The sequence below is a fragment of the Loxodonta africana genome, chromosome 5 (genome assembly GCF_030014295.1).
Source record: "Loxodonta africana isolate mLoxAfr1 chromosome 5, mLoxAfr1.hap2, whole genome shotgun sequence".
In the NCBI taxonomy this organism is placed as follows: Eukaryota; Metazoa; Chordata; class Mammalia; order Proboscidea; family Elephantidae; genus Loxodonta; species Loxodonta africana.
The window spans coordinates 107,421,110-107,447,476 of record NC_087346.1 but is presented as its reverse complement, the minus strand read 5'-3'; the positions used below and the strand labels follow the sequence as shown (position 1 = coordinate 107,447,476).

The 26,367-nt window shown below is 36.1% G+C and overlaps 1 protein-coding gene across 5 annotated transcripts; it reads left to right on the top strand.

Moving 5' to 3' along the window:
* Positions 1-555: 555 nt before the first annotated feature.
* On the top strand, positions 556-25,272 carry OCIAD1 (OCIA domain containing 1). 5 transcript variants are annotated; one of them, XM_010595667.3, is made up of 9 exons: positions 556-732; positions 2,493-2,555; positions 2,948-3,028; positions 9,900-9,953; positions 13,943-13,990; positions 15,182-15,314; positions 16,993-17,168; positions 21,028-21,180; positions 24,769-25,272. In XM_010595667.3, the coding sequence occupies exons 2-9, from the start codon at positions 2,498-2,500 to the stop codon at positions 24,804-24,806; spliced, it is 741 nt and encodes a 246-aa protein (XP_010593969.2). In that variant the 5' UTR covers positions 556-732; positions 2,493-2,497; the 3' UTR covers positions 24,807-25,272. The 5 variants fall into 5 exon arrangements, with proteins under 5 accessions (XP_010593969.2, XP_003415918.2, XP_023410815.2 ...); XM_003415870.4 differs by having other exon boundaries at positions 557-840; XM_023555045.2 differs by lacking the exon at positions 556-732 and adding an exon at positions 895-914.
* The last annotated feature ends 1,095 nt before the right edge of the window (positions 25,273-26,367 follow it).

The window sequence follows — 26,367 nt, the reverse complement described above, 5'->3', positions numbered from 1 at the left end:
CAACTGCTAACCAAAACTTTGGCAGTTCAAATCCACCAGCCGCTCCTTGTAATCCCTGTGGGGCAGTTCTACTCTGTCCTTTAGCGTCGCTATGAATTGGAATCGACTTCACGACAATGGGTTTGTTTTTGGTTTTCTATAGGGTTTCTGGGTTAAAAGAATGATATGTATTAATTATGTAAAGCCTAAAAATAGAGAAAGCCAATAAAAGTTGGTAACTTTCAACAAAGGATAAAGGTGAGCTCCAGAACCTCCGCGACAGCGGATCACTGCAATGTCGGTAAGGTCCGTTAACACCCTGAAACAACTCTTCCCCCTCGATTCAGTGAGGAGGTAGGGCGGAGTTCCCGGCCCGCGGCGGCACCTGCGCAGCCGCAATGCAGCTCGGGAAAGCCCTGGCCTAGGACGGGAAGGAGGAAGGGCGAGTAGGGGGCAGAGCCGACAGGCGCAGGCGCGAGCCAAGGTTCCGAGGCAGTCCACTCTTGGACACCGCCGCGAGCCCGGACGTCATATCCTGCCGTAGGTTAACAGTGCATCCGGGTCGCAGTCATTTTGAGCCCTTTTTATGTGGGTGACTTCTGGGCAGCCTAGTCTCTACCTTGCCCACCCCCCTCGCTTGCCCGTACGCTTCCAGGTTTACGCGCGCTCCCCCCCTCCCTCTAGGTCGTTTCCGGGCCTTCTGCCCCGGATTGACCGTGCTTGCAGCTCGGTCGCCCGCCGCTGTCGTCGGAGGTGGGTGAGGTGACGCAGAGAGCCCCCTTCTGCCCCACCTGCTCACTCACCACCTCAGCGTAGCCACTCTGCTACCCCGTACTTTCCGCCATTTTCCCGCTTTTGAAGGTGCGCCGATCGCGCCTCGGGTCTCGAGCTCCTGAGTGGTGGTGACCGGGGAGGCGAGGGAATATTTATGGAGGGTGCGGACCGGAGAGATCCCTGGTGACGGGTAGGGTGGGGGTACGCAGTCAGTAAATGCAGCTGGGAGAGTAGGGTAGTGGAGATAGTGGGTGGGGGATGGAGTGCGGGAACCAACAGTATTCAGCCGAAACCGGTCCAGTGTAGTTTTTTCTTCTAAATTAAGAGATTAAAATGGTATTGTGTAAAGGGGACTTGTACAAAGGGGCTCTGTCAACCCTGATAGTCTCTTTTTAGGGTTTTCTAGGATGCTGCGTTTTAATTCTTAAACGGTTGCTTTAGAATATAAGTAGTTTTTCAGCACGCTGTATCGATGAATTTAGCTTAGCCTTTCTGTTCCTTTTCCCTAGCTAAGGGGCTGGCACGTAGTGGACGCTCAGTGATGGCTTTTTGAATAAATGAATTATGGAAAGACCCAGTTGCTGTCCTATTTGTGTGTCATTTCCCGTTTCGTGCAATTTTTTTTTTAAATGGGAATAATCATACTATGTAAACGCTGTAAAATATAGTTATATGATCTGTTGGTCTCAAGTCCAGAGGCATGGGTAGAAAGAATCTAAATGAAAAAAATAAAAATGTTTTTTCTTGAAATGCCGGATATTTTTTAAATCTCCTATATCCTTTTGGTTAGCAGCCTAGTGCTTTAACCGCTGCGCCACTCCTATATATTCTTCTTAGACTCTTTTTGGAGGATGCAGAATTTGCTGTTAGATTTACACCACAGGGAGAAAGACATGACGTCTTTTATTATTACAGTTTTTTGGAGTACTGTTTTCTGGGAAAGGTTGCATGTTTCCTAATAACTGTTTCAAGGATGGCAAGACAGTTCTTGCTTACTTCAGACACGTTATCTGGAGGGGCCGGTCCCTGGAGAAGGACATCATGCTTGGTAAGGTAGAGGGTCAGCAAAAAAAGGAAGACCCTTAACAAGATGGATTGACATAGTGGCTCCAACTGTGGGTTCAAACATACCTGCTATTGTGAGGAAGGCGCAGGATCGGCAGCATCTCCTCTGGTTATGCATGGGGTTACTATGAGTTGGAGTGGATTTGTAGGCAGCTAACAGCAACCTTTCATTTTTTTAAATCGAAGCCCAAATAGGATTTTTGAGATTTTTCTTGTTTTGGAGAATTATCTTAATTATTATGCATAGATTTATGAAAAGACCAAAATACAGAATAATGTGAAATAAACAAGCTTCAGGAGGGAAAGTATGGCTGTTGTTTTATTGATAGCCTTTTATATCTTAATTTGATATTAATCAGTTGGTAAATACTTACAAAGCACCTAATTATTTTTTTTTCAATTAAGGACCTAACACAAATAATCAGTTCCAAATTAATAGGGTTGTAACTTTTTCATTTAGGTAACTTTTTATGTCACGTACTGAAGATGTACTGTACCTGTCCTCGAGTCGATTCTGACTCATAGTTACCCTATATTTAAGATGGAGTGGTTAGTAAATATTTGTTGATTGATTGCCTCATAGACTAGTATTTTTACTATATCATAAATATCTAGTTTTTGTTGACATATTTTGTTTTCTTCTCTAATACTTAATACAAATGTTTTTGGTACAGGGAAGATGAATGGGAGGGCCGATTTTCGAGAGCCGAATGCAGAAGTTCCAAGACCAATTCCCAGTAACTATCAAGTTTTTATAATTAGAAACACTTTCTATGTAAAGAAATTTTCACTGCCTTGAATGATAGAAGCAGGGCTGGCTTCATGGGCAGTCAAACAGAGCCCTGTGCTTGGTTTAATGCTGTGCTGTTACCATCTTGAAATTATAATAATGATTTGAACAGGAGATCAGACATTTCATTTTGCGCCAGGTCCTTGCACACTGTGTAAAAGTAGCTAGTCTTAACTAGCAGATAGTAGTACTAACTTCTTTCTGAAGTCAAAGTTTGTTAAAAGTTTACAAGCCAGTTGTTTCATTATGTGATAGAAAAATTGTGTGTTTTGTTAATATTTAGACTTAGTTTTTTTTATATGGGTGTTTTAATATTTTCCTTTTTTCTTTGGTAAAAAGACATAGGGGCTGATTATATTCCAACAGAGGAAGAAAGAAGGGTCTTTGCCGAATGCAATGATGAAAGTTTCTGGTTCAGATGTAAGTTAAATTTTCTAATCAACATAATTTGACCTTTAGTACCTGAAATTATAATGACTGTATATAGGACAAATTGGTAAACTTGTCAATGTACTGAGGTTGTTGCTAACGGGGATTGATTAGATTAAGGAAATAGAGGTGAATTGTACACATTTTAAAGTAATAGTTTCCAGAACTTTTTTCAAGATGATAAGGTAATTTTGGCAATAATAATGATAGCATTTACTGAATATACGTGGATTATATCAAAACAGTTCAGTAAGGTTGATAATTATCTTCACTTTACAGATGAAGAAATTGAGGTTTAGAGATGTTAAATGAATTGCCTAGTGTTATGAAGCTGGTAAGTTGTGATGTCTGGGCTTGAAGCCAGGCATGTCTGAAACGAAAACTCATGATTTTAACTCAGCTTTTAACCATTACGTAATAAGAACTGGTTAGTTTCCCTTTATCAGTGTGAAATGTTGTTACACTACCAGCTCTAGATTTCTGACTAGAGATTATATACATGAAGATTTTATTTTTTAAATACAGAGGATGTTGGAAGTAACACAGAACATAATCTTAATTACTTTTCAAGAAAACCATAGTGTTGTGCCTGAAGAGTGCAGTCTTCAGGTAAGGTAATCTTAACAAAAAGGGAGGAAATTAAAAAAAAAAAAAGGGTGACTTAAGCAGTTGAACAAATTTATGTTTTCATCAGTTTGCCTAGTATTCGTGCTTATATTGCGCATGTTACTGTGATTGGTATATAAGTTTTATGAGCAGTCTCTCTTGAGGTAGTTTTATAATGTAGTTGAGACAGAGCTAAGGCATGAAACATTTAGAGAAAGACTAAGTGTATAGCTGCAACAGGAATTTTAAGAAAATAAATTAATTTGAACCAACTTAGCTTAAAAAGGCTTGGTTAAACGAATGAGGCTTAACAACTAGTAGGACTTAAGTGAAGAAAAAAGGGAAGGGAGCATCTAGATGAAAAGGAATAGTGAGCAGAGGCACAGAATCTGCAATAACCTGATTTCTTTCTAGAGTCTTGAGGCTAATCTGAATGAAACAGGCCTCTTTTTGGGGGTAGAAAGTAAAGCGTAATATGAAGGACTTAAAGGTTTGATTCATTATAAATCTTAGGTTCTTGACCGGAGTTGGTGATACATTTTTTTTTTTTTTTTTAAGGGAGACTAGTTAACAGAAGGATAAGAAGTTGTACTCAGTGAAATCATTATGAGCTGAAGCAATAGCCCAGACAGACATCGTCATTGAGGAGATGTAGTTGAAGCTAGTGTCACTTGGACTGGAGAAGATGGGATGGCAATGAGAGCTTTTTTAAAGGACACATAACAAGGTTTTTTTTAAGAGATTGACTAAGGAGGATTGAAGGAAAGGCAAAAGTTAAATAATAACTTCAAGATATCCAGAATAGGAGACTAAAGAATGGCAGTATTACTGATCAAAACGTGTAGTTTGAAGAAGGTATTGTTTGGAGGGGGAAATAAGTTTAGGCTGGATATTTTGAGTTCATGGTGCAGTGTTCAATTATGGGAGGTATGTAAGCAACTAGAGATAGAAGGAAAGATATACATGAGAAATTAGGATTTTTGTTGTAGCTGTGTTAGTGAATTCACCAAGGAATCAAGTGTAGAAATAGAAACATAAAACTGGTCACAGTGTCTATCATGTGAATAATATTTAGGAATGATAGAATAAATGACAAAGTTTGGGTAGTACTCATGGATAAGAGAATAAGTGGCGGTAAAAGAATCAACAAAGACTAAGAAAGAGCAGTTAAGGTAGTAGTAGTTCTGATAGAATCTTTTGCGTTTTATCCTCAGTCTTATATTCTGAGACTTGCAAAAGTTTCAAGCCACAAAGAACCTAAGTAAAAATTAGGTGATGATAATGTAATCTCCATCTGTGGATAATTGTTTTAGATTTCTAGTCATAAACCAAGGGCTTTAAAAAAAAATTCTCACCTCCTGTAGAATGGAAATAATTTCTCAGAGACCCAGTTATACTCTGCAACAGATTTTTTATCTTTGAGAATTACAGAGTAGAGATAGAATAAAATCCATTTTCAAGTCTGTTTATCACACAGAGAATTAAGAAAAAGACAATTTGGTTGATAAGGTTTGGGATCATTTTAATGTTAGGCTAATAGCTGCATAGATACAATGTCCAGATTTATTTCTTGCTGACAAATTTGTTTCCATACATGTTTAACATTCTAAACAGCTGTAACAGCATTATGCTAGAAGTACAATAAAGGGCAGTGATAAGTAGGCAGGATACCTGAGTATGCCTGATTGTTGTTTGCCACAAGTAGGACATTGGTATGTGAACAATAGAAGGCTGAGTAATTGCTTGTGTTAAAATAGATTAATCACAGGTTGGAGAACAGAAAGCATAAGCATATAATAAGGACAGGCTAAAGTGGCTTGTTAGCTATATGTCATTTCAAGATTACTGGGAAATTGCAGCAGCCAGAAAATGAATGCATTAGTAATGGTTGATTGTTAAAACAGATAACATAGGTGTTGCATATTGTAATAACATCAAACTTTGAAAATATTTAGCACCTTGTCTGTAACCATACAACAAAGGAAACTCAGTATGAAATTATCAGAAGCATTAATAGCCATGCATTGTACTTTAACATTTGTATCTTCAAGTAAGGATGTTCTTTGCAGTATATAGAGTCCCTGGGTAGGCTGCTTAAGTGGTGGTTTGCACTCAACTACTAACCTAAAGGTTGGTGGTTCTAATCCACCCTGTGGTGCTGTGGAAGAAAGTCCTGACAATCTGCTTCCGTAAAGATCACTGGCAAGAAAACCCTATGGAGCAGTTCTATTCTGCAGCATATGGGATTGCTATGAGTTGGAGTCTACTTGACAACAATGGGTTTTGTTTTTTTTTTAATATGGTTTCATGTACGTGTATTACGTGTATATATATGTATATATAGACAGATGTGTATGTGTAATGGATTCCATGTCACTTTGAAGATTTTCAGCTTGTGACTATTGATTAAATGAAAGACTGCTGAAAGTATTTAGAAATTTGTGGGAAAAGCACTAAGGTAATTTTTATGTTTTTTTGAGGTCTGTTAATTGTATTCATCATGGTTTAAAATTAGACGTGGTGTAGGACATTCTCTTCTTTAAGATGATTTTGTTTATTTCTATTCTCATCTACTTTCTGTTAATCTTAGAGTATAACTGAAGGCATCTTATTTCCAGGCGCTTAAAATGTGGCCCTATGCACTGACAAAAATAAGTAAATAAAACAAAAAACCCAGCTGTATGTGTGCCCAAACACACAGGTAGTAAGAGAATCTGTACATAAAGGATCAGTTTAATGTGTATTACGTATTACAGTAGTCTTAATGTCTGGAATTACTGAAAAGGTGTGTGAATTCATATTTGTTTCATGTATCATTTATAGATTCCATGAGTAATTTTCCGTGCATGTGTACTACTGGTTTTCGAATGAGACAGTGCAAATGTACGGATAAGAGCAAAAACTCTGGAGCCCAGTTGTCTTCACTGAAATCCCAGCTCCACCACTTATTAGCTGTGTGACTTTGGGCAAGTTCCTGATGTCTGTGTGCCCCAGTTTCCTTATCTGTAAAATGGGAGTAATAGAATCTGTCTCGTGAGATTGTTAGGAGGATTAATTTACTTTATTATATGTTTTAGCTAGCTTTATTAAATGCCTATTAGTGCTATTGTGATTAAATGAAATAAAAGTTTGAATTGAAAACAATTATGAATTTAGAGTAGCATTTTATTGCTGTGAGGGGAGAAGAGTCATTTTTTTTTTTATATGTATTGTTTCCAGGTCCTTTTTCTTTAAAACAGTGGTTGAGTAGTTGTGACAGAGACTTTGTGGCCCACAGAGCCAGAAATATTTATCTTCTGGTTCTTTACAGAATATAATTGCTGACACCTGGTCTGGAGCTGCACTGTCCATTTTGCCAGCCACCAGCCATATGTATCTATTTAAATTAAATTAAAAACGCAGTTCCTCAGTTGTGCTAGCCACATTTCAAGTGCAAGGTAGCCAGATGTAGCAAGTGGCTTGGGAGTCCCAGGACCACCCCTAGGTTTGGTAATTCACTAGGAGGACTCAGAGAACTAAGCATATAGTTGTACTCATGGCTAAAATTTATTACAGCAGAAGGGTACAAAGCGAAATCAGCAAAGGGAAAGGGACATGAGATGAAGTCCAGAAGAAACCAGGTGCAAGTTTCCAAGAGTCCTCTCCCAAGGGAGTCACACAGGACTCGCTTAACTCTTCCAGCAGCAAGTTGTAACAACATGCATTAAGTGTTATTTACCAGGGAAGCTCATTAGAGACTCAACTCCCAAGATTTTATTGGGCTCTGATCACGTAGGCACCCTTGGCCTAGCACGTACCAAAATTCCAGACTCCCAGAAAGAAAGTAGATGTTCACCAAAAACCATATTTGTACAAGCAGTTTAGGCACCAAAAACCCAAACCAGACCCACTGTGTTTGAGTCAGTTTTGACTCATAGTAACCCTACAGGGTAGAGTATAACTGCCCCATAGAGTTTCCAAGGCTGTAAATCTTTACAGAAACAGACTGCCACATCTTTCTCCCACAGGGTGGCTGGTGGGTTTGAACTGCCGACCTTTTGGTTAGCAGCTGAGCGCTTTACCCACTATGCCACAAGGGCTTCTTAAGTTCAGGCACAGTGAGCCACTTATCATTTAGGGAAAATTTTATATCAGTATAAGCAGCTATCAGTTCATTTCCCGGTAACCAGCGAGGGACCAACCTTTCAAGCAGGCCTTTCTGAGGATAGCAGTCTCAGGCCAGCTATGTTGAGTGTTTTCTGCACACTAAAAACGAAAACCCAAACCCACTGCCACTGAGTCGATTCTGACTCACAGCGACCCTATGTGTTACATAGTAGAACTGCTCTATAGTGTGTTCTTGGCTGTAATTTTTACAGGAGCAGGTTACTGGGCCTTTCTTCTACAGTGCCGCTGGTGGGTTCCAACAGCCAAGTTTTAGGTTAGTCAAGCGCGAACCATTTATGTCACCCAAAAAAAAACCCACTGCTGTCGAGTCGATTCTGACTCATAGCGACCCTATAGGACAGAGTAGAACTGCCCAGTAGAGTTTCCAAGGAGCGCCTGGCAGATTTGAACTGCCGACTTCTTGGGTAGCAGCTGTAGCACTTAAGCACTACGCCACCAGGGTTTCCTTTTATCACCCAGGGACCTTAATTGACTCTTTTTCTACACACTGTCTAGTTGGAAGTCACAGATAAAGACTATTTCTGTTGTTGTAGAAAATTCTTTTGGACAGTATTGATATTTAAAAGTGATTCACAGCTGTTTTAAAATTATGAACCCCTTTGAGATTATGATGAGAGCTTTGCAATTTTCACTCTGGATTAATATGCATATATAGACATAATTGCGTATAGTCTTAAGGAGTTCACTAGTTCAGAAGAAAGAACATTAGTATTTAAAATATGTGCTTTTTAATTCTTGCCTCAATCACCAAATAATTGTGCGCAAATTTACCTTGTGTTTTGGTTCACTCAGTGTAACGTGGAGCTTAAAAGCTTGAGATCTGCTATCAGACAGACTTTATGAGAATCCTAGACCTGCCGTTGAACTAGCTATATAGTTTTGAACATGTTATTTAACATCTCTAAGCTTCAATTTCCTTATTTTTAAAAGGGGAGGTAACAGCATTGCTTACCTTAGAGATAAGGTAGATAAGATGGTAAAAAGTAATGAGATAATGCACTTAAGACACTGATGGTGTGGAATTTAGTTACTGCTATGTAGTGGCTCTTGTTTTTTTTTTTTTTTTTGGTGGCTCTTGTTTGTAATTTGCTTCTTGCTTTTCCTCCCCCCCCCCCCCCCACTTTTTTTCTCTCTTTCCACATGTAACTTTTGGACACAATTTTCCATGTTGTCTTTTTTTTTTTTTTTTAAATAATACTGTGTTTTTGTGAAAGTTTGCATAGTAAATTAGGTTCCCATATAACAATTTCTATACATATTGTTCAGTGATATTGGTTACATTTTTCACAATGTGTCGATGTTCTCATTATTTCCATTCTGGTTCTGTTTCTATTATTCTAGCTACCCTGACCCACCCTTACCTTTCATCTTTGTTTTAGAGTAAATATTGACAGTTTTGATCCTCATATAGTTGATTTTTTTTTTTAAGAGCACAATACTCACTGATGACATTGTTTATTTTACGAGACTGTGTTTTCTTAATCGATATTAGCCCACTGCCGTGGGGTCAATCTTGATTCATAACAACACTGTAGGACAGGGTAGAACTGCCCCATAGGGTTCCCAAGGAGCAGCTGATGGATTCGAACTGCTGACCTTTTGATTAGCCTGCACTCTTAACTACTCCGCCACAAAGGGCCCTCGTTGATATTCTCTCTCAGTCTCCGTTGACGTTGAGTCTACCCTGACTCATGGTGACCCTATAGGACAGAGTAGAACTGTCCCATAGGGTTTCCAAGCATCAGCTGGTGGATTTGAACGGCTGACCTTTTTGATTAGTAACCTGGGCTCTTAACCGCTGTGCCACCAGGGCTCCAATTGATATTAGTGCTGTTTTGGAGTCATGTAGATTTAAGATGGTTCTTGAATTAAATTGTTTAATATTTTAATTTATTTTTAATTAAAATGCTCCTTTTATTTTTCTCTGATTGTATACAGTACATTTTTTAAAAATGAAAAAGTCTCTTTTACAGGTATTAATTGTGCTGCATACTTAGATAGTTTTATTGATACTCATTTATCTACCCTAATGAATGCAGATAAAACCTTTTCCTTTTGTTGATGTTAACAAGTTCTTTTTCTTTTATAGCTGTGCCTTTGGCTGCAACAAGTGTGTTGATAACTCAAGGATTAATTAGTAAAGGTAAATGTTTAAACTTTTTGAGTTTATTTTGTACATTGGATATCATCATGTTTATGTTATTTTTCTGATTTTCAGATAAATATATTAAACATTATCATTGATAAACTTATATAACATCACAAGAGTTATGTTTCCATGGACCCATTGACTCATATCTTGTTTTCAAAATCTAATACTGTCCTGTACTACAGCACATTAACAGTCTATAAGAGCAAGAAAGTAAAAACCTGGGAATGATTTGCAGGGAGATAGAGAGGCAAATGGCATCTAGGTGGACCACCAGTATCACTATCATTTAGGAGCTTATTAGAATGCAAATTCACAGGCCCCATCCCAGACCTGCTGAACTGGAATCTTTCAGGCAGGACCTGGAAATCTGTTTTAACAAACTGCAGGTGATTCTTACATACTGGTTTAGAGATCAGTAGCTCCCAAAATCAGCTTTGCCTCATAGTCATCTGGAAAGGGAGGGGTATAACATAAATAAAAAATTAGAATCTGAGGGGTATAACGTTACATAAAAAATTAGAATCTCAAGAGTCTGGCAGCTAATCTGTTTTTAATAATTCTCCGAGGAGGCTTTCTTGTTTTCTCGTCTCTTGTCTTAAATAGTGCAACATGTTCATATGTGGAGTTGAGCTGAGATTAAATATTAAATGTATCAGTCTCTGTATCGTAAAATTTAGTAATGTAAGCTGTAGAACTGCTCATTATTATTTACTTTGTGAACGCATCTACCTGAGAATAGGAAGGTGTCCAGAAATGGATGACATGACCTTAGAATGGCCTCCGCACAGCCTAAAAAAATGGCTGCTTTGAATTGACTAGGTCCTCCTAAAATGTGACTAGGAAGTTTACATTTTTCGCTTTAGCAGTATGGCATAGTAGTCTTGAAAAAACTAGTTGAGAAAAGTAGTTTTGGAGAGAAGTGGGAGGATCCCCCCCCTTTGGTTAAAAAAAAAAAATTGTTTTTTAAAGAACTCTCAAAGTGATCTTAAATGCTAGCAAGTAGCCATCTAAGATGCATCAATTGGTCTCAACCCACAAGGAGCAAAAGAGAATGAACACCAAATACACAAGGTAATTATGAGCCCAAGAGACAGAAAGGGCCACATAAATCAGAGACTACATCAGCCTGAGACCAGAAGAGCTAGATGGTGCCCTGCTACAACCAATGACTGCCGTGAAAGGGAACACAACAGAGAATCCCTGAGGGAGCAGGAGAACAGTGGGATACACACCTCAAATTCTTGTGAAAAGACCAGACTTAATGGTCTGACTGAGACTAGAAGGACCGTGGAGGTCATATTACCTGGACCTTCTGTTGGCCCAAGACTGGAACCATTCCCAAAGCCATCTCTTCAGACAGGGATTAGACTGGATTGTAAAACAGAAAATGATACTGGTGGGGAGTGAGCATCTTGGCTCAAGTAGACACGTGAGACTATGTGAGCAGCTCCTATCTAGAGGGGAAGTGAGAAGGCAGATTGGGACAGGCTGAATGGACACGGGAATATAGAGTAGAGAGGAAGAGTGTGCTGTCTCATTAGGGGGAGAGCCACTAGGAGTGCATAGGTATATATGAATTTTTGTATGAGAGACTGATTTGTAAACGTTCACTTAAAGCACAATTAAAAAAAAAAAAAACTCCGAAGAACCTCCGTACAACGTGCTACCGTGACAATAATCTTAAACGTGGGAACAAATGAGGATATATATGCACATCATATGTCATTTAAGACTAAGTGGTTATATAGACTGGGATTGGGAAAAAATAACATATTGGGAAAAAAAAATTTTAATCGTTTGTTTTAAGGAAGAACTGGCACAAGGAGTTATGAATGGAGAATTTATAGTGTCTGTTATTTTACTTCCGTTTTATTTGTCTTAATCTAATTTGTCATTTAACTAGTAATGACTGAAGTTAGGCATGGAGGGAGGGTCCTATGAAAGAAATGTTAAGAGTTGCCAGTAGTTCCTCTGAGGAAACAATGTAACCAGACATTGAAGCAAATAGAGAATATAATCAAATGCTTAATAAGCTACTGAATTGTGTAGTAGAGACTCCAAGAGCTGCAGGTGTTCAAGGAAAAAAGATCTCTGTGGGGCTGTTATAATCAAGAAAGTTTTTTGGGAATAAGTGAATTTTGCAGGATTGGGCAAGATTTAGGTCAAAGGAGAAGGAAGAATATTTGCAGAAGGAAGGACCTCATGATCAGGACAATAAGCAGGACTATTGGGACAGGCAGTCAGGAGACCGACCTGTCTACACTGGCAGAATCACTTGGGGCGGAATGAAAACTCCATTAAATTGCTAAGGCAGAACCAGGGGAAATGATTAACTAGGTTTTGAAGAAGAGACTTTAGGAAAGGAATTGAGGAATCCCACAAGACAAAATCAAAATCCGTTGTATTTTGTGTATGTTTTCACCCACAGTGTCTCATACTCAACACAGTCTTAACTGCTCCCCCCGACCCCTGCTCATTTCCTATCTTTCAAAACACACAAATACGTTGGGTGTCTTCTACCTTGAGAACATAGAAAGGAAATACCCTTTTTCATAACCCTTTCCAACTGCTCCCAGCTACCTCCATGTGAAGCCAAACTTTTCAAATGAGCACTTAATTTCTTCTTTTAAGCCATTGCAGTCTGTCACTGATTATGCATATGTTTTACCATTTACTGATTTTTTTTTTTTTTTGGCCTGTTCAACAATTTTTCATGTTTAATTCAGTGACTGATTACATTTATCGTGTTGTGCAATAATCACCACTCTCCTTTTCCAAATTATTCCACCACCATTAGGAGAAACTCATTGCTGCCTAAACACTAACTCCCCCTTTCTCCTCCCTCCTACCCTTGGAAACCACTAATAGACATTGGTCTCTATACATTTGCCTTTTTCATATAAGTGGAATCATACAGTATTTGTCCTTTTGTGACTGACTTATTTCACTCAGCATAATATTTTCAAGGTTCATCCATCTTGTAGCATGTATCAGGACTTCATTTCTCTTTATGGCTAAGTAATCTATTGTATGTGTATCACGTTGTGTTTATCCATTCATCTGTTGGTGGACATTTATATCGTTTCCACCTTTTGGCTATTGTGACTAGTGCTGCAGTGAACATTGGTGTACAGATTTCTGTTGTGTTCCTGCTTTCAGTTCTTTTGGGTATATACCTGGATTGGGATTGGTGGGTCATATGATAGTTATATGTTTAACTTTTTGAGGACGTGCCAAACTGTTCTATACCATGCCATACTATTTTGCGTTCCCACTGTCATCGAACGAGGGTTCCAGTTTCTTCACATCCTGACCAACACGTGTCATTTTCTGTTTTTTTAAATCATAACCATTCTAGTGGGGGTAAAGTGTGGTTTTGATTTGTGTCTCCCTTGTGGTTAATAAAGGAGCCCTGGTGGTGCAATGGTTAAGCTGCTCCATGGGAGAAAGGTCTAGCGATCTGCTCCTGTAAAGATTACAGCCTAGAAAATCCTATGCAGCTGCTCTACTCTGTCACATAGGGTACCTATGAGTCAAAACAACAACATTGGTTAATGATGCTAAGAATCTTTTCATGTGCTTCTTGGCCATTTGTGTTTTCTCTTTGGGAAAATGTCGTGTGCAAGTCATTTGGCCTTGGCTATCCTTGACCCTTTCTCCTTCCACGTGATTTTTAGAATATGCTTTTCAATTTTTGCAAAAACTTGTTTTGATTTGGATTGGGATTGCATTGAATTTATAGATCAATTTGTCAAGAATTGCCATCTTCACAGTGTTAAATATTTCAATTTATGAACGTAGTATATTTCTCCATTTATTTAGCCTTTATTTCTCTCAATAAGCTTTGTCATTTTCCTGTATAGTCTTGGCATAAACTTGAAATTCTAGTGAAACCTACTGCACGCTTAACCTTAATTATGTAAATATATCTTCCTCTAACAATTAATGTTACTCAGAAATATTTATTCTTTTGTCTTTAGGAATCCTTTCAAGTCATCCAAAGTATGGTTCCATCCCTAAACTTATATGTAAGTATGAAACAATACTGTATTTAGTTGGTATTGTCTATGAATATACAGGAAAACCTTGTGGCATAGTGGTTAAGTGTTATAGCTGCTAACCAAAAGGTCACAGTTCATATCCACCAGGCGCTCCTTGGAAACTCTATGGGGCAGTTCTGCTCTGTCCTATAGGGTCACTATGGGTCGGAATCAACTCGATGGCAACGAGTGTTTTTTGAAGAATATACAGGGTTTTTTAACCTAAGTATAATCATTATAATAATCATAATCATTAGTTTTTATCAAATACTTTGTCATATCTTACTCATAATAGAATTACATGGTTATATGCACTGACAAATCAGTTTAAGCCTTTAAGTGGACTACTTGGGCATTTTATTGTTAGCAGTAAAAATCATGAGTTACTTGAAAGAGAGGCATTTTTCCCCTCTTTTTATAATGTAATGAGAATTTTTAAATTTATTTTATAAAGATCCAGTATTTAAAAATTCTCTTGGTCTGCCTTAGGGAAAGAAAGTTGTCTAGATAGTCTGATTAATCAAAGTGAAGTGTATTTGAAAGTTAAGCTTAATTTTTTAAAGAAATCTCTTCAGCATGACTTGTTTACATTTTGCAATATGATTAATAGAAAAGAAGCTTAATAGCTCTGAGAAAGAGTACCTGAAACTTTCATGAGTCTTTCAGGTTAACCTTTCGTTCATATTGATGCAACAGTAGCCACATTTAGGTAGTACTTCATAATTACTTAAAGGGGTTTGTTGTATCCAATTTTATCTTAATTTTAAAACAGTCATATGAAGTTGACTGGGCAAATGATATGATTCCCATTTTATAGGAAAAGAAATAGCCAAAATTCCCTCAACTAGGCTAGAACTATTAATATTTTGATTCTTTATTCCTCTTTCTATTATATCTTTAGTGTGTATATTAAGAATGTAATTAGTGAATTTAGAGTTGATTTATGTGATAGCAGCTATATTTTGGCTTATTTTTGGAAAGTGAATTTCATTCACAGAATCTCTGAAGCATGAGTTTGATTTAATATGGTACTTTTATCATAAATTATTTCAAGAATCTCAGTCTCCAAACCAAAGACACACTTAGATCATACTGGTTTAAAAATGTTCTTTGAGAAATATTTTTGTCTAAAAAGGTACATTGACTCACACTGTCATACTTTTTTTTTTAACAAATAAGTTGCTTGTATCATGGGCTACTTTGCTGGAAAGCTGTCTTACGTGAAAACTTGCCAAGAGAAGTTTAAGAATCTTGAGAATTCCCCTCTTGGAGAGGCTTTACGATCAGGACAGGCACGGCGATCTTCACCTGGGTAGGCCAGATTCTGATCTTTATTTAATGTTTTTTAATTTTTAGCTTCAAAATTACAAGGAAACAAATATTGCCGTAATTCAGGGCATGAAACATTGCTCAACTGGAGACATTGGAAACTTGCCATTTTGTTGTAGGTTAAAGCTAATTTTATTTTAAAAAGTAGAGCAAGCCTTGGCTGCCATTGTTTTAAATATAGACTTCCATCCTACTGGGACTATATGTCCTAGAATAAAGAATTTTATCTTGATTTGACTTGACAGATACCTTTGATTACGTTATTTGGAGTTTTCTCTTGAATTCCTAGCTTTTATCAATCTCCCATTACTTAACAAACTTCAGCTTTCCTTTTTAATGCTTCTTTTGTTTAAAACAGCAAGAAAATGAATTAAGCAGAAAAATATCTGTTTAATTTTCTTTAAAATACATCACATTGATATTTGTGTTGATAATCCAGCTTCATATAAAGAATAATAATTCTTTGTTAAATACTTTCAAAAGAGGTCTGGTATCTGAATACATTTCCAGTATCATAAATTGGTACAAGTGTTTTGGATAGTGTTTTGTCAGCGTTTGTTGTGGGGGGAGGTGATAACGTTTTAGAACTCTGAGTTTTTTTACTTCTGTGAATCTAGTCAAAATGCAAAACAAAAAATATGGGCACAAAGATTATGATTTTATTTTAATAGTGAAAAACTGGAGTCAACTTAATTTCTAGTGAAGGGAAATGAATAGTTAAGTAAATTATCTCCATTAATAGGGCATTGTGAAGTTATTTAAAAATAGGATTATGAAGTCTTATGAAGCAACATGATGAAATGCTTTTAATAAACTGAAAAGGGCAGAGTGCAAAGTTATGTGCATATACAGTTATCTCTCTTTTGAGAGTATATTCTTGTAAAAATATTGAAAGGTGATATACCTCCCATATCAACCAAGATGATGATACTGGTGTTAAAGATTTTTTCCCCTTATTCCAAACTTTCTGTAATGGGATCATTTTACTTGTAATTACATCAAAATAAATGTTTTTAAACTTTCGAATGTTAAAAATTTCAAACTCCTAAGTCTTAGTAAATGAGACAATGTTTAATCCTCTTACTGGTTTGCTTTAGACTATGGTTTGGTTTTTGTGTTGTATGAGTATAGATAAATGAATCTGTCTATCTGGATAGGTAGATAAATAAGATAATTAAGTGGATTGGTAAGTAAATTATTATCGTAAATGGCAGGAAGTGTAAACCAAATTCTAGGTAATATTATACCTGTATTTTAAGTAGCAAAATAGTGTCTGTGTGGACTGCTGGCTGTAAAAGAAACTTCCCAGTTAATGTAGGAACTGGACGTATTTGCGGAAATTAGACCAATTCGAAGTATTCTTTCTAAGAAACTTTAAAACACCTTAAAATTATCTCTGAAGCCTAATGATTAGAAAATTGGATACAGATTTTTTTTTTTTAATTTAAGAGTGACTATTTTCAAGTTATATGGGTGGGGGTCAGAACATATTTGTAATGTTTTTGTGGCAGAAAGAGACTAGTGTTTATAAATAATTATGTTAAAAATTATATGGTTGTTTTAGAAAAGAAGATAATTTATTTTTATATCTTAATATATGTCTTTAAATAAGGTTTAAGCAATGACTCATATTTCTTATGTAGTATGATTTTCTTTTTCAGGCACTATTCTCAAAAGTCTAAACATGACTCAGATGTCAGTGGTCATTCCTCTTTTGTGACATCCCCAGCAGCAGACGACATAGAAAAAGATACACTTCCTCATTATGAACCAATTCCATTCAGTGCTTCCATGAATGAATCTACTGCCACTGGTATTACTGATCATATTGCCCAAGGTAGAAACTTCTCTTGAAATGAATTTCAGCATTTTATGGTCCAACGTATGTATAAACTTTATTTGATGAAATTTTCTTCTGGATATCACCTATATGTTCCACCATCAGCCTAAACTCAACATGTTTGTTTGTTCATTTATTCATCTGTTTTTCATTCAACATTTCTTGAAGACTAGTAGGTGTCAGGTACTCTGCTAGATATCAAGGAAACAAAGATGAGTAAGATCTGGCTCTTGTCTCTTAGAAACTCTTAGTCTGTTTGAAGACCACACAACGTAAGTGAAAGACCATAGACTTTGGGTTAAGACCTGGATTTGAATCGTGATTGACATTTGCTAGCCGTGTGACGTTGGACAAGTAACTAATTTGTGATCCTGCCAGTTTCTAGGTCTCCTGAATGGAGATAATAATACTTCCTTTTTTTTAAAGAACTGTTAGAATTACATGACATAATCAATGACAGTGCTTTGGCAGGTAGTAGGCTCTCAGTAAACATTAGTTTTCTTTCTTTCTTCAAATTAACTTTCAGTGAAAGGTTGAGGAATTAGAAACAAAGTACAGATCTACAATTCCTTATCTGAAATCCTAAAAGCCAAAAAGCTTGGAAATGCAGAAAAAATTTTTTTTCTTTAAGTAACTTAGTTTGTGATAAAATCTGACCTCAACTCTCTTAGTAGCAAACCCTGACCTGAACTGACATGAGGCTGTTCATAGGCTTAGTGTGATCTTTTCCCTAGATTTCACTGTAGAAATATTAATGTATTTGCTTTCTCATTGCTTCTTCAGACCTCTGATTGGGTGGACATTAAGTAAAATAAGAGATCGATATTGTAATACTTTTCTAAAATCTGAAAAACTGAATTGTGAAACACATGGGAACCCAAGGGTTTTGGTTAAAGTATTATGGACCTCTTGTAGAGTACTCCTTGAAAAAGCTTGCTGTGAAGAAGGTAATAAGCCAGTGACTGTGGGACATGCACAAGGTTGAAGGAAGGACTTTTTCTTTAAGATGGGAGAGATTTAAGTCTGTATGTAGGTTAAAGGCACTAGAGAAGGAGAAATTGATTATAGGTCAAGTAAGGTTTGAGAGGATGCAGAAGGGGTTCTAGTAGGTCAGGACATACAGTAGTCGTTAGCCATATGTCACTATTTAAATTAATTAAAATTAAAAATTCAGTTGCACTGGTAGCATTTCAAGTGTTAGTGGCTACTGTATTGGACAGTGCAGACAGGACATTCCCATCATTGCAGGAAGTTATATAGGATAGTACTGCTTTAGAGCAAAGGAGGGCAGAGGCTATTAACCTTAAGAGTGAAGAAGAGACAGGAGACGATGGAACTTAAGATAATTAAAGAGATTCTTAATTTTCGATGAGAAGATTTGAGAGTCTCTTAATTCTCAGTTTTCCCCCCACTGTGAGGTAGGAATCAAAGACATCCAATTAGAAGGGGAAGGTGTGGGGTGGGCAGATGAGGAGAAAGTAGTAAAAGTCATTGTCTTTTCTATTTGTCCTTCACTGTCTCTCATTTTTGCACTCTCAAGGCCAAATTCATTCTACTTGTATTCTAGTCATTCACTAATTCTTGCTTTGTAATGACTTGTATCCTTTCTTCCATTGCATTAGGAATTCTATGTTATATAATTTGTTTTCTACATAAAAGTAAACAAAAAGCCTTTTGATATCTGCCCACAGCCTAGGCGAGACCCATATTTGAATGTCTTACGCCCACCACAACAGCCGTCCATCTGATCACTGCTGTTTTCTGACCCCCTTCTTCAAGCCAGGCTAGCCTGTCTTCCATTGCTCCCCACAGGGGCCAGCACTGGTCTTCCTTTGCTTTGCCCCAGCTGTTGTCCTCTCATAGCAGAACATTTTCCTTTGATTTAAGTCCTACCTGCCCTTTTTAGTTCTGCTTTCTCTTACCAGAAATCTATAGTTTTTCATCTTTCAATGTCTAAAGCACTCCCTCATAGCTGGCATGAAACTTACAGTTTATTACAGTTAGATATAAGTCAGTGTGCTATTTTACATTTTCTTATTCCTTCCAGCTCTTTATAACCTCCCCAAAGTAGTAAATCATACCCCCTTACACAGTGCAAGTGGAGCAGTGGTTAAGTGCTCAGCTGCTGACCAAAAGGTGGGCAATCCACCAACCGCTCTCCGGGAAAGATTGGCAGTCTGCTTCCTTAAAGATTTACAGCCTTGGAAACCCTATTAGGCAGTTCTCCTCTGCCCTGTAGGGTCGCTGAGTCAGAATTGAAGGCAATAGGTTTGGTTTTGTGATGTGTTAGTTGTTGTTGATGATTGCACAATGCAGAATATTTTAGTTTGGCTTTTGTAAGTAGAGAAAATTCTCCCTAATTTTCTATTTACACTTTCATTATATATCACAGAATTTTTCTTTTTAATAAGAAGTATTAGACCTGGAATGAACTTTTGAGATCATCTAGTCAAACTTCCAGTTGAGAAAACCAGGAGTCAATGAAACTTAGTGATTTGCCCAAGGACACTTGCTAGTCGTTGGCAGAGTGGGGTTAAGAAGCAAGGTTCCTGACTACTAATCTACTACACACTGTCTGTTTTAGAAGTTTTTAAATACCATCATTTTTGGTGAAGGGAAATTAGTTCGTTACTGTTGTCATATAAATGAAATGTAAAGTGCTTTTAAACCTAGTGAAAGGTTATATTATTATTTGCATTTTTCTTTAACCAGAAAAATTTAGTTTTCAACCATAATATTAGAATTAATTGAAATTTAAGTTCTTTTTGCTTTGAATCATTCAATTTACACTGTAGCAAAATAAAAGATTAAGGTTGAAAACATTGTCTAATGTATAGTTATGTTGCTTTGAAAATTCTGATTATTCACTGGGACCTTACCATTGAGTTCCAAAATAGTACCACTTCCATAAAGATTTTTTAAAAAACTATTTTAATTAATATGATTACGTTGATGTGATATACCCAATTTGCATGTCTCATTGAAAACCTTTTTGAAAAAATAGTACTTTGGTGTGGTGTAAAGACTTTGTAAGTTAAATTGTTCACTGAATGTTTTGTTAGGATTAGTTAATTTCTATAAGAATGTTTATGTGGCCTTTTTTTTGCTTGGTTATGCATTTTACAAACTATGTTCAATATTTAGTCCTGTCATCCAAAATTAAGAATGATTATTTCCTTGTTTAACATCAGTATTTGACTCTCTGGTAATATATATTGTTCATACTTTGACTCTAACCATTGGGAGAGATAAAGAGTAAATGCTGGTTCCCAGGCACAAGTTATAGTTGGCATTTTCTTCTGCCTCAGTATTGTATCCATTAGACCAAAGTGAAACAATGTATACTATGATTAAAGGCTATGTTTTATACTTTTCAGTAGTAAAATTTTCAAGTGTTTTTGCTTAATATAGAATGGAGTTGCTTAATATATAGACTATGGTCATAGTAACATTTAACTGGAAATATCACTAAATAAAATAAAAGCTATGCTTTGTCAAGTTTTGTTCACTTGGTCACCACTAGAATTTATTTCTCTAGTCCCATACACAGTATGAATAACTTTCAGTTTAAAACACTCATTTTAATGAGTTTAAATTGTGCTGTTATATATTATAGTATCCATTCTTTTTCTGGCCATGGTTAATTTTTTTCTGCTTTTGATACTGATTTTAAGTTTTAGAAATAAAAGCCTCAAAGCGGAAGTAGAATTTAGTATTTTAATTATCTTGGGGAAAATATAATACCCTTCAAATGGTGGTAATAATTTGATCTTTTAGCCAAGGAGCATTTGCAAAATTTAGTTTTGGACTAAGCCAGATTCTTTTATCACCATTTATTAACTGTTTGTTGTTTTAGGACCTGATCCCAACATTGAAGAAAGTCCTAAAAGAAAAAATATTACATATGAGGAATTAAGGACTAAGAACAGAGAGTCATATGAAGTAACTTTAACACAAAAGACTGACCCCTCAGTCAGGCCTATGCAGGAAAGAGTGCCAAAAAAAGAAGGTATGATAAAAAAAAGAAGGTATGATAGCTTAGTCTAAATCACTTTACTTTTTAGAATTGGAACTGTAACATTAGTTAAAAACGTTAATATGTGATTTTAATTCATCAGGTAATTAACCAAAATAAAAAAATTTTTAAAGAGTAGTTATTTCACATTCATCAGTTCTTCCATTTTTAATGTGTTCCAAAGGCCATTCTGTGTTAGAAAATAATGAAGTCCTAATAGTAGTATGACTTAAGACAGTGAGACTAGATTTCTAATATAATTTGGAAATTAGGCATTCATTTGACTATTTTTCCCTTATAAGAAATGACCTTGGAGATTCTATTTTTTTTCCCTCTAATTATGCATTATTGCATAAAGCCAGATGTTGTGATGTTAGGTTGATAATTGGGCTGTAGCCACTTTTGACAGAACCACAGAATCATGATTAAGTAATGAAATAGATTTTCTTCTACGTTTGTGAAATTGAAATAGAGTTTTATGCCTTACAAACCAGCTTTAAAGGAATTTCCAGAAGAGGAGTTTGACTTTTTTTAAATGGTACTGTTGTTTTATAATTAATTATAAATTTTAAGTTATAACATAGAAAATCGTAGTTCATTTTAAAGTCATTTTGGATGAGATATGCATTGCCCAAAGTAAATTTTTAAACAAGTTTCCTTCTAATGGAACAGTGAATTTCCAGTGCAGTGTTATAGCTGTTTCAGTGTAAAATTTTAGGATTTCTCTTAAGAAATTTTAGAAGGTGTATCATTGTTTCAAAGTTTTCTATTTACTGCTGTAAAAATTGAAGAAGGAATAGGTCCTTGGTGTACCTTCTTGAGATCCATATGCCACAAAGAATGCAAAAATGCATAAAAATCCTTAGTATTTTTTATTGGTTATTTAATTTTATTCGTAATTGTTAATGGTTGTTTTCTATTAGAGCTCTAATTTGTTTTTATAATGATGGATAATACTTTTGTGATACCATTGATGTAAGAAAATTAGCTTTGAAATAGAATTGTAACCTGCAAAATTCCTTAATATTTGTCATTTAAAAAATACTTAACATGTCTTAATGCATTCATCAGCCTTTATTCTGTAATATGGAAAGACTCATATTGGTGCTTTGTTCTGCTAATTGACTTGAAGATTTTTAGACTGTAAGCTCCATGAGGGCGGGAAGTAATATTTTTCTTGTCTTTTTTATGTCTGCGTAGCATAGGTGCCTTGCATTGCAGGGTCAGAAATGGAGTATTTTGGTTGGACCTTCTGTAGTAATAGAGATTAAGAAAAGAAAATCTGGCCCTATGGCATTTGCTGGAATTTGATATTTGTGGTTTTGACTGTGAACAACCTTAAAGTTCTGTTGTATGACATAATGTGAAGTGATCAGTTTTTTTTTTCTTTATGAAAAGAAAACTGATTTTTCTGTGCTTTATATAATTTCAAGATAAAAAGCCAGTTGTAAAATAGTGTCAATGAATGTTCTAGAATGTTCTGTTCTAGAATCTAGACAGAAAATATGGCAGTACAGTGTAGATTACAGGGTCCATAAGTTTTATCTTACGGAGGGAAATTGTGGATTATTTGGTATTCTTAAATTTGAGATTTTGGCAAGTTATGGGCTATATCCTTTACAAATGGTCAGTGTCTAACTGTAATATGATTTATAATGTATTTATAATTGACATTTTTAAAATTCTATTCTTCCCTTGCCTTAAACAGGTAAATCAAGGAGTAGTATTTCATTATAAAAGATTGCTTTGCTTTGCCAAAAAAAAAAAAAAGATAAATTTCTCTTTAGTGTAAGTGAATCACTCTTTTTCAGGTATAATTTGATTTATAGACAACTTTTTAGGACTGTGTTTGTTGAATAAAAAGAGGTACATTGGCCTTAGACAGCTCATGTAAACTAGGGATGATAATAGTACCTCCCTCGTAGGGCTGTCATAAGAATCAAATGAGTTAATGTATGCAAATCACCTAGGATAGTGAGTGACACATAGTAAACTTTGATCAAATTTTTAAAAAGTACATTTGTTTACAAAAAAATAGAATTACTTTTCTGTTAATAGTATCTTAAACATGTATAGCCACTTTAATTTTTTATGACAGATGTCTTTGCTGGCTTCATATAATGTAGTTTCCGCACAATGATGTGTGTTACTTTTTTTTTTTTTTTTTTAAGATAAATACTGCTATGTGGAATGAAATCTGTTAGTTATGTTTCAACTGGGCTGATTCATTAACTTTTTTCCGGTAATTTTTCCTGTCATGAAATCCCGTTTTTGAGCACATCAGAGTATAAAGTGTAGAATGTTAATCGTCCCATTTCTGCCTTAATTGCATGAGCTATTAATGCAATGGAAACCCTGGTGGTGTAGTGGTTAAGTGCTATGGCTGCTAACCAACGGGTCAGCAGTTCAAATCCGCCAGGTGCTCCTCGGAAACTCTATGGGGCAGTTCTACTCTGTCCTATAGGGTCACTATGAGCCGGAATTCACTCGACAGCACTGGGTTTGGTTTTTTTGGTTTTTTGTAATGCAGTACTTTAGATCAGAAGTTTCTAAGCTTTTTGGTATCAGGGCCTCTTTACATTTTAAAAATTATTGAGGACTTCAAAAATTTCTTGTTTGTAGGAATTATATTTATTGATATTTACCAAATTTGGAATTAAGACTAATGAGAAGTTTTTGAACACGTATTCCCCTAGCTGTGAGAGCAGTAATGCCATCACACATGATGTAGCTTTTGGAAAACTATATTCATGAGCGAATGAGAGCAAGGGAAAAGGCAAAAAGATGAGGGGAAAGGGCGTGTAATATCTTAGCATAATAATAAAAATGGTTTTGATGTTGTAGATTCCCTGAAAGGGTCTTAGGTCCCTAGTCCACACTGAGAACTGCTTCTTTACCTTGTTATGATTCACTTGGTGTTCTGAAGAGCTGTAATTCACAGATGAAGGCTATGTAGAAGAGAAGGCAGAGGAACGTGTTTCAAAATATAGTCTCACCTAAAGTGCAGGAATATTGGAGACCACTTTCTTCTTGATAGTAGTATTACTGCTCATGGGAGAGAAGATTGAATTAACCACAGCATGAAGACTTGACCATTTTTATTACCGTGTCTTTTGGGGAAAATAAAATTAAAATGTTCTCCCTCCCCCCATACTGGGGTTTTAAAAAAAATATGTGCTGCAATATATGCCACGTTTATTTAGATAGTACGGTAAAGTTGTAAAGGCATGCAGACTTTGGACTTAAACAGACCTGTGTTCACATTTCAGTTCTACTTGTTTTATTAGGCTTGTACCTTGGGCAAGTTACTAATCTGTTTTCTCACTTTTAAAATGGGATTGTATTTACAAGACTGTTTTGAGGATCAAATATTTATGTGAAATTCTTACATAGTACTTTAGTATATTTATGTCCAATCCCCTATTCACAAATCTGTCTAGCCCCTTTTTGTAATTATATTTTGACTCTCATATGCTCTTATTCAGATGACAGAAACACAACTTTTCATCCTTATAATTGCAAACAAAACAGTGCAATTTACTTATTATTTGGAATCATCAATTGTTTGTGCTTTTTTCCTAGTCAAGGTAAACAAATATGGAGATACTTGGGATGAGTGAGAAATGACATCATTGGACCAACTGAAGGAGTTTCAATATCCAGCTTCATCTAGGTGGTCATGAATATCTGCATGCTTTGAGTTCAGCAGCAGTCCTCATAAACTGTTAAAGCTAGTGTTTTCGTGGTTTGTTTTATTATGATGTTTTAAAAACACAGATTTTAATGTTAATATTGTGAATATGCTCACTTGGGGAACTATATGAATGATGGTATTATACCATGATTGTATACAGTTGTGAAATTGTTTTAAAAGTTATAGGGCGAAGGTACCCTTATAAAACCGTCAAGAGATTGTAATGCTCTAGAATCAGTATGAAAGTAAATAATACTGCATGTAGACTTGGGGTGGGTGCGGGGAGCAAGCATAATCCTAAATTCTAAGTTTCACATCAACAAATTATAAAAAATCTTTCTCCAGTGTTTGCTGTATTATGATTATGATAAATAAATGTAAAGAAACATGCAGCAGCTCTCATCTTCATTTTATGATTTTATTGCCTGTATGTTAATTTTAAGTACAATGATAAGTAATGGTGTTTTATAGTGATAGAAAATAGTCACATATCTGAATATTATATGAAAGTGATTCATGAAGATAAATCGATATACAGTAAACAGCTACATGCCTTAAAGCAAATGTTCATGTTCAAAAATTGTGCAAATTCCAGGAGAATGAAAATTTGATATGTTTTCTTCAGTATTGACCCATTGCTTATTTCTGGTTCAGGTGAGTTGAAAATAAATTTGTGATCTTGTCTAAATTCTGTTTATTCATATTACATTTCTCCCAGAAACATAATATTCCAGTTAGCTAATGCTGTACATCATCCCAAAACTTAGTGGTTTAAAACAACAATCTGTATAGTCATCTCCGGTTTTCTGTGGGAATTAAGGAAGGATTAAGCTGAGTGATTCTGGCCCTGGTCTTAGGTCTGCAGTCATGGTGAATAGTAAGGAGCTATAGCAGCTGGGGCCTTGCCAGGACATCTCTCTCTTCGTTTGGTTTCAGGACTTCACCATGCTGTGCTTCTCTGTAGATTAGTTTGAGTTTCCTCACAGCATTGTACGTTCAGGGTGGTCAGACTGTTTCCCGAGGGGTCTAGTGCAAGTGTTCCAGCAAGCATGTCAAAAGGTACATTACCTGTTATGTGTGATTTAGCTGCAGGAATCAGCATCATTTCCACACAAGCCTGCCTAGCAAAGGGAGGGAACATAGAAGCCCCCCCACCTAAGGCACATTTTAAGAACACTTGGGATGGAAGATATTTGGACTAAACTTGTCACTCTACCATTTGGCCACAGTAATTCACATCCCTCCCACATGCAAAATAAACTCATCCATTTTCCCAGGACCTCTAAATCTCATCCCTTTATAACATTAACTCAAAGCCCATAATATAATCAGGCGTAGGTGTGGATGAGTCTCCTTGGGTATAGTTCCTTGAGTACCATTCCTCTAATTTGAAGATCTGTGAACTAAACAATTTGTCCTCTTCCCCCCCAAATTCAGTAATACAGGCATGACAGTACTGTGGATGCTCATTCAAAAAGGGGGAAATG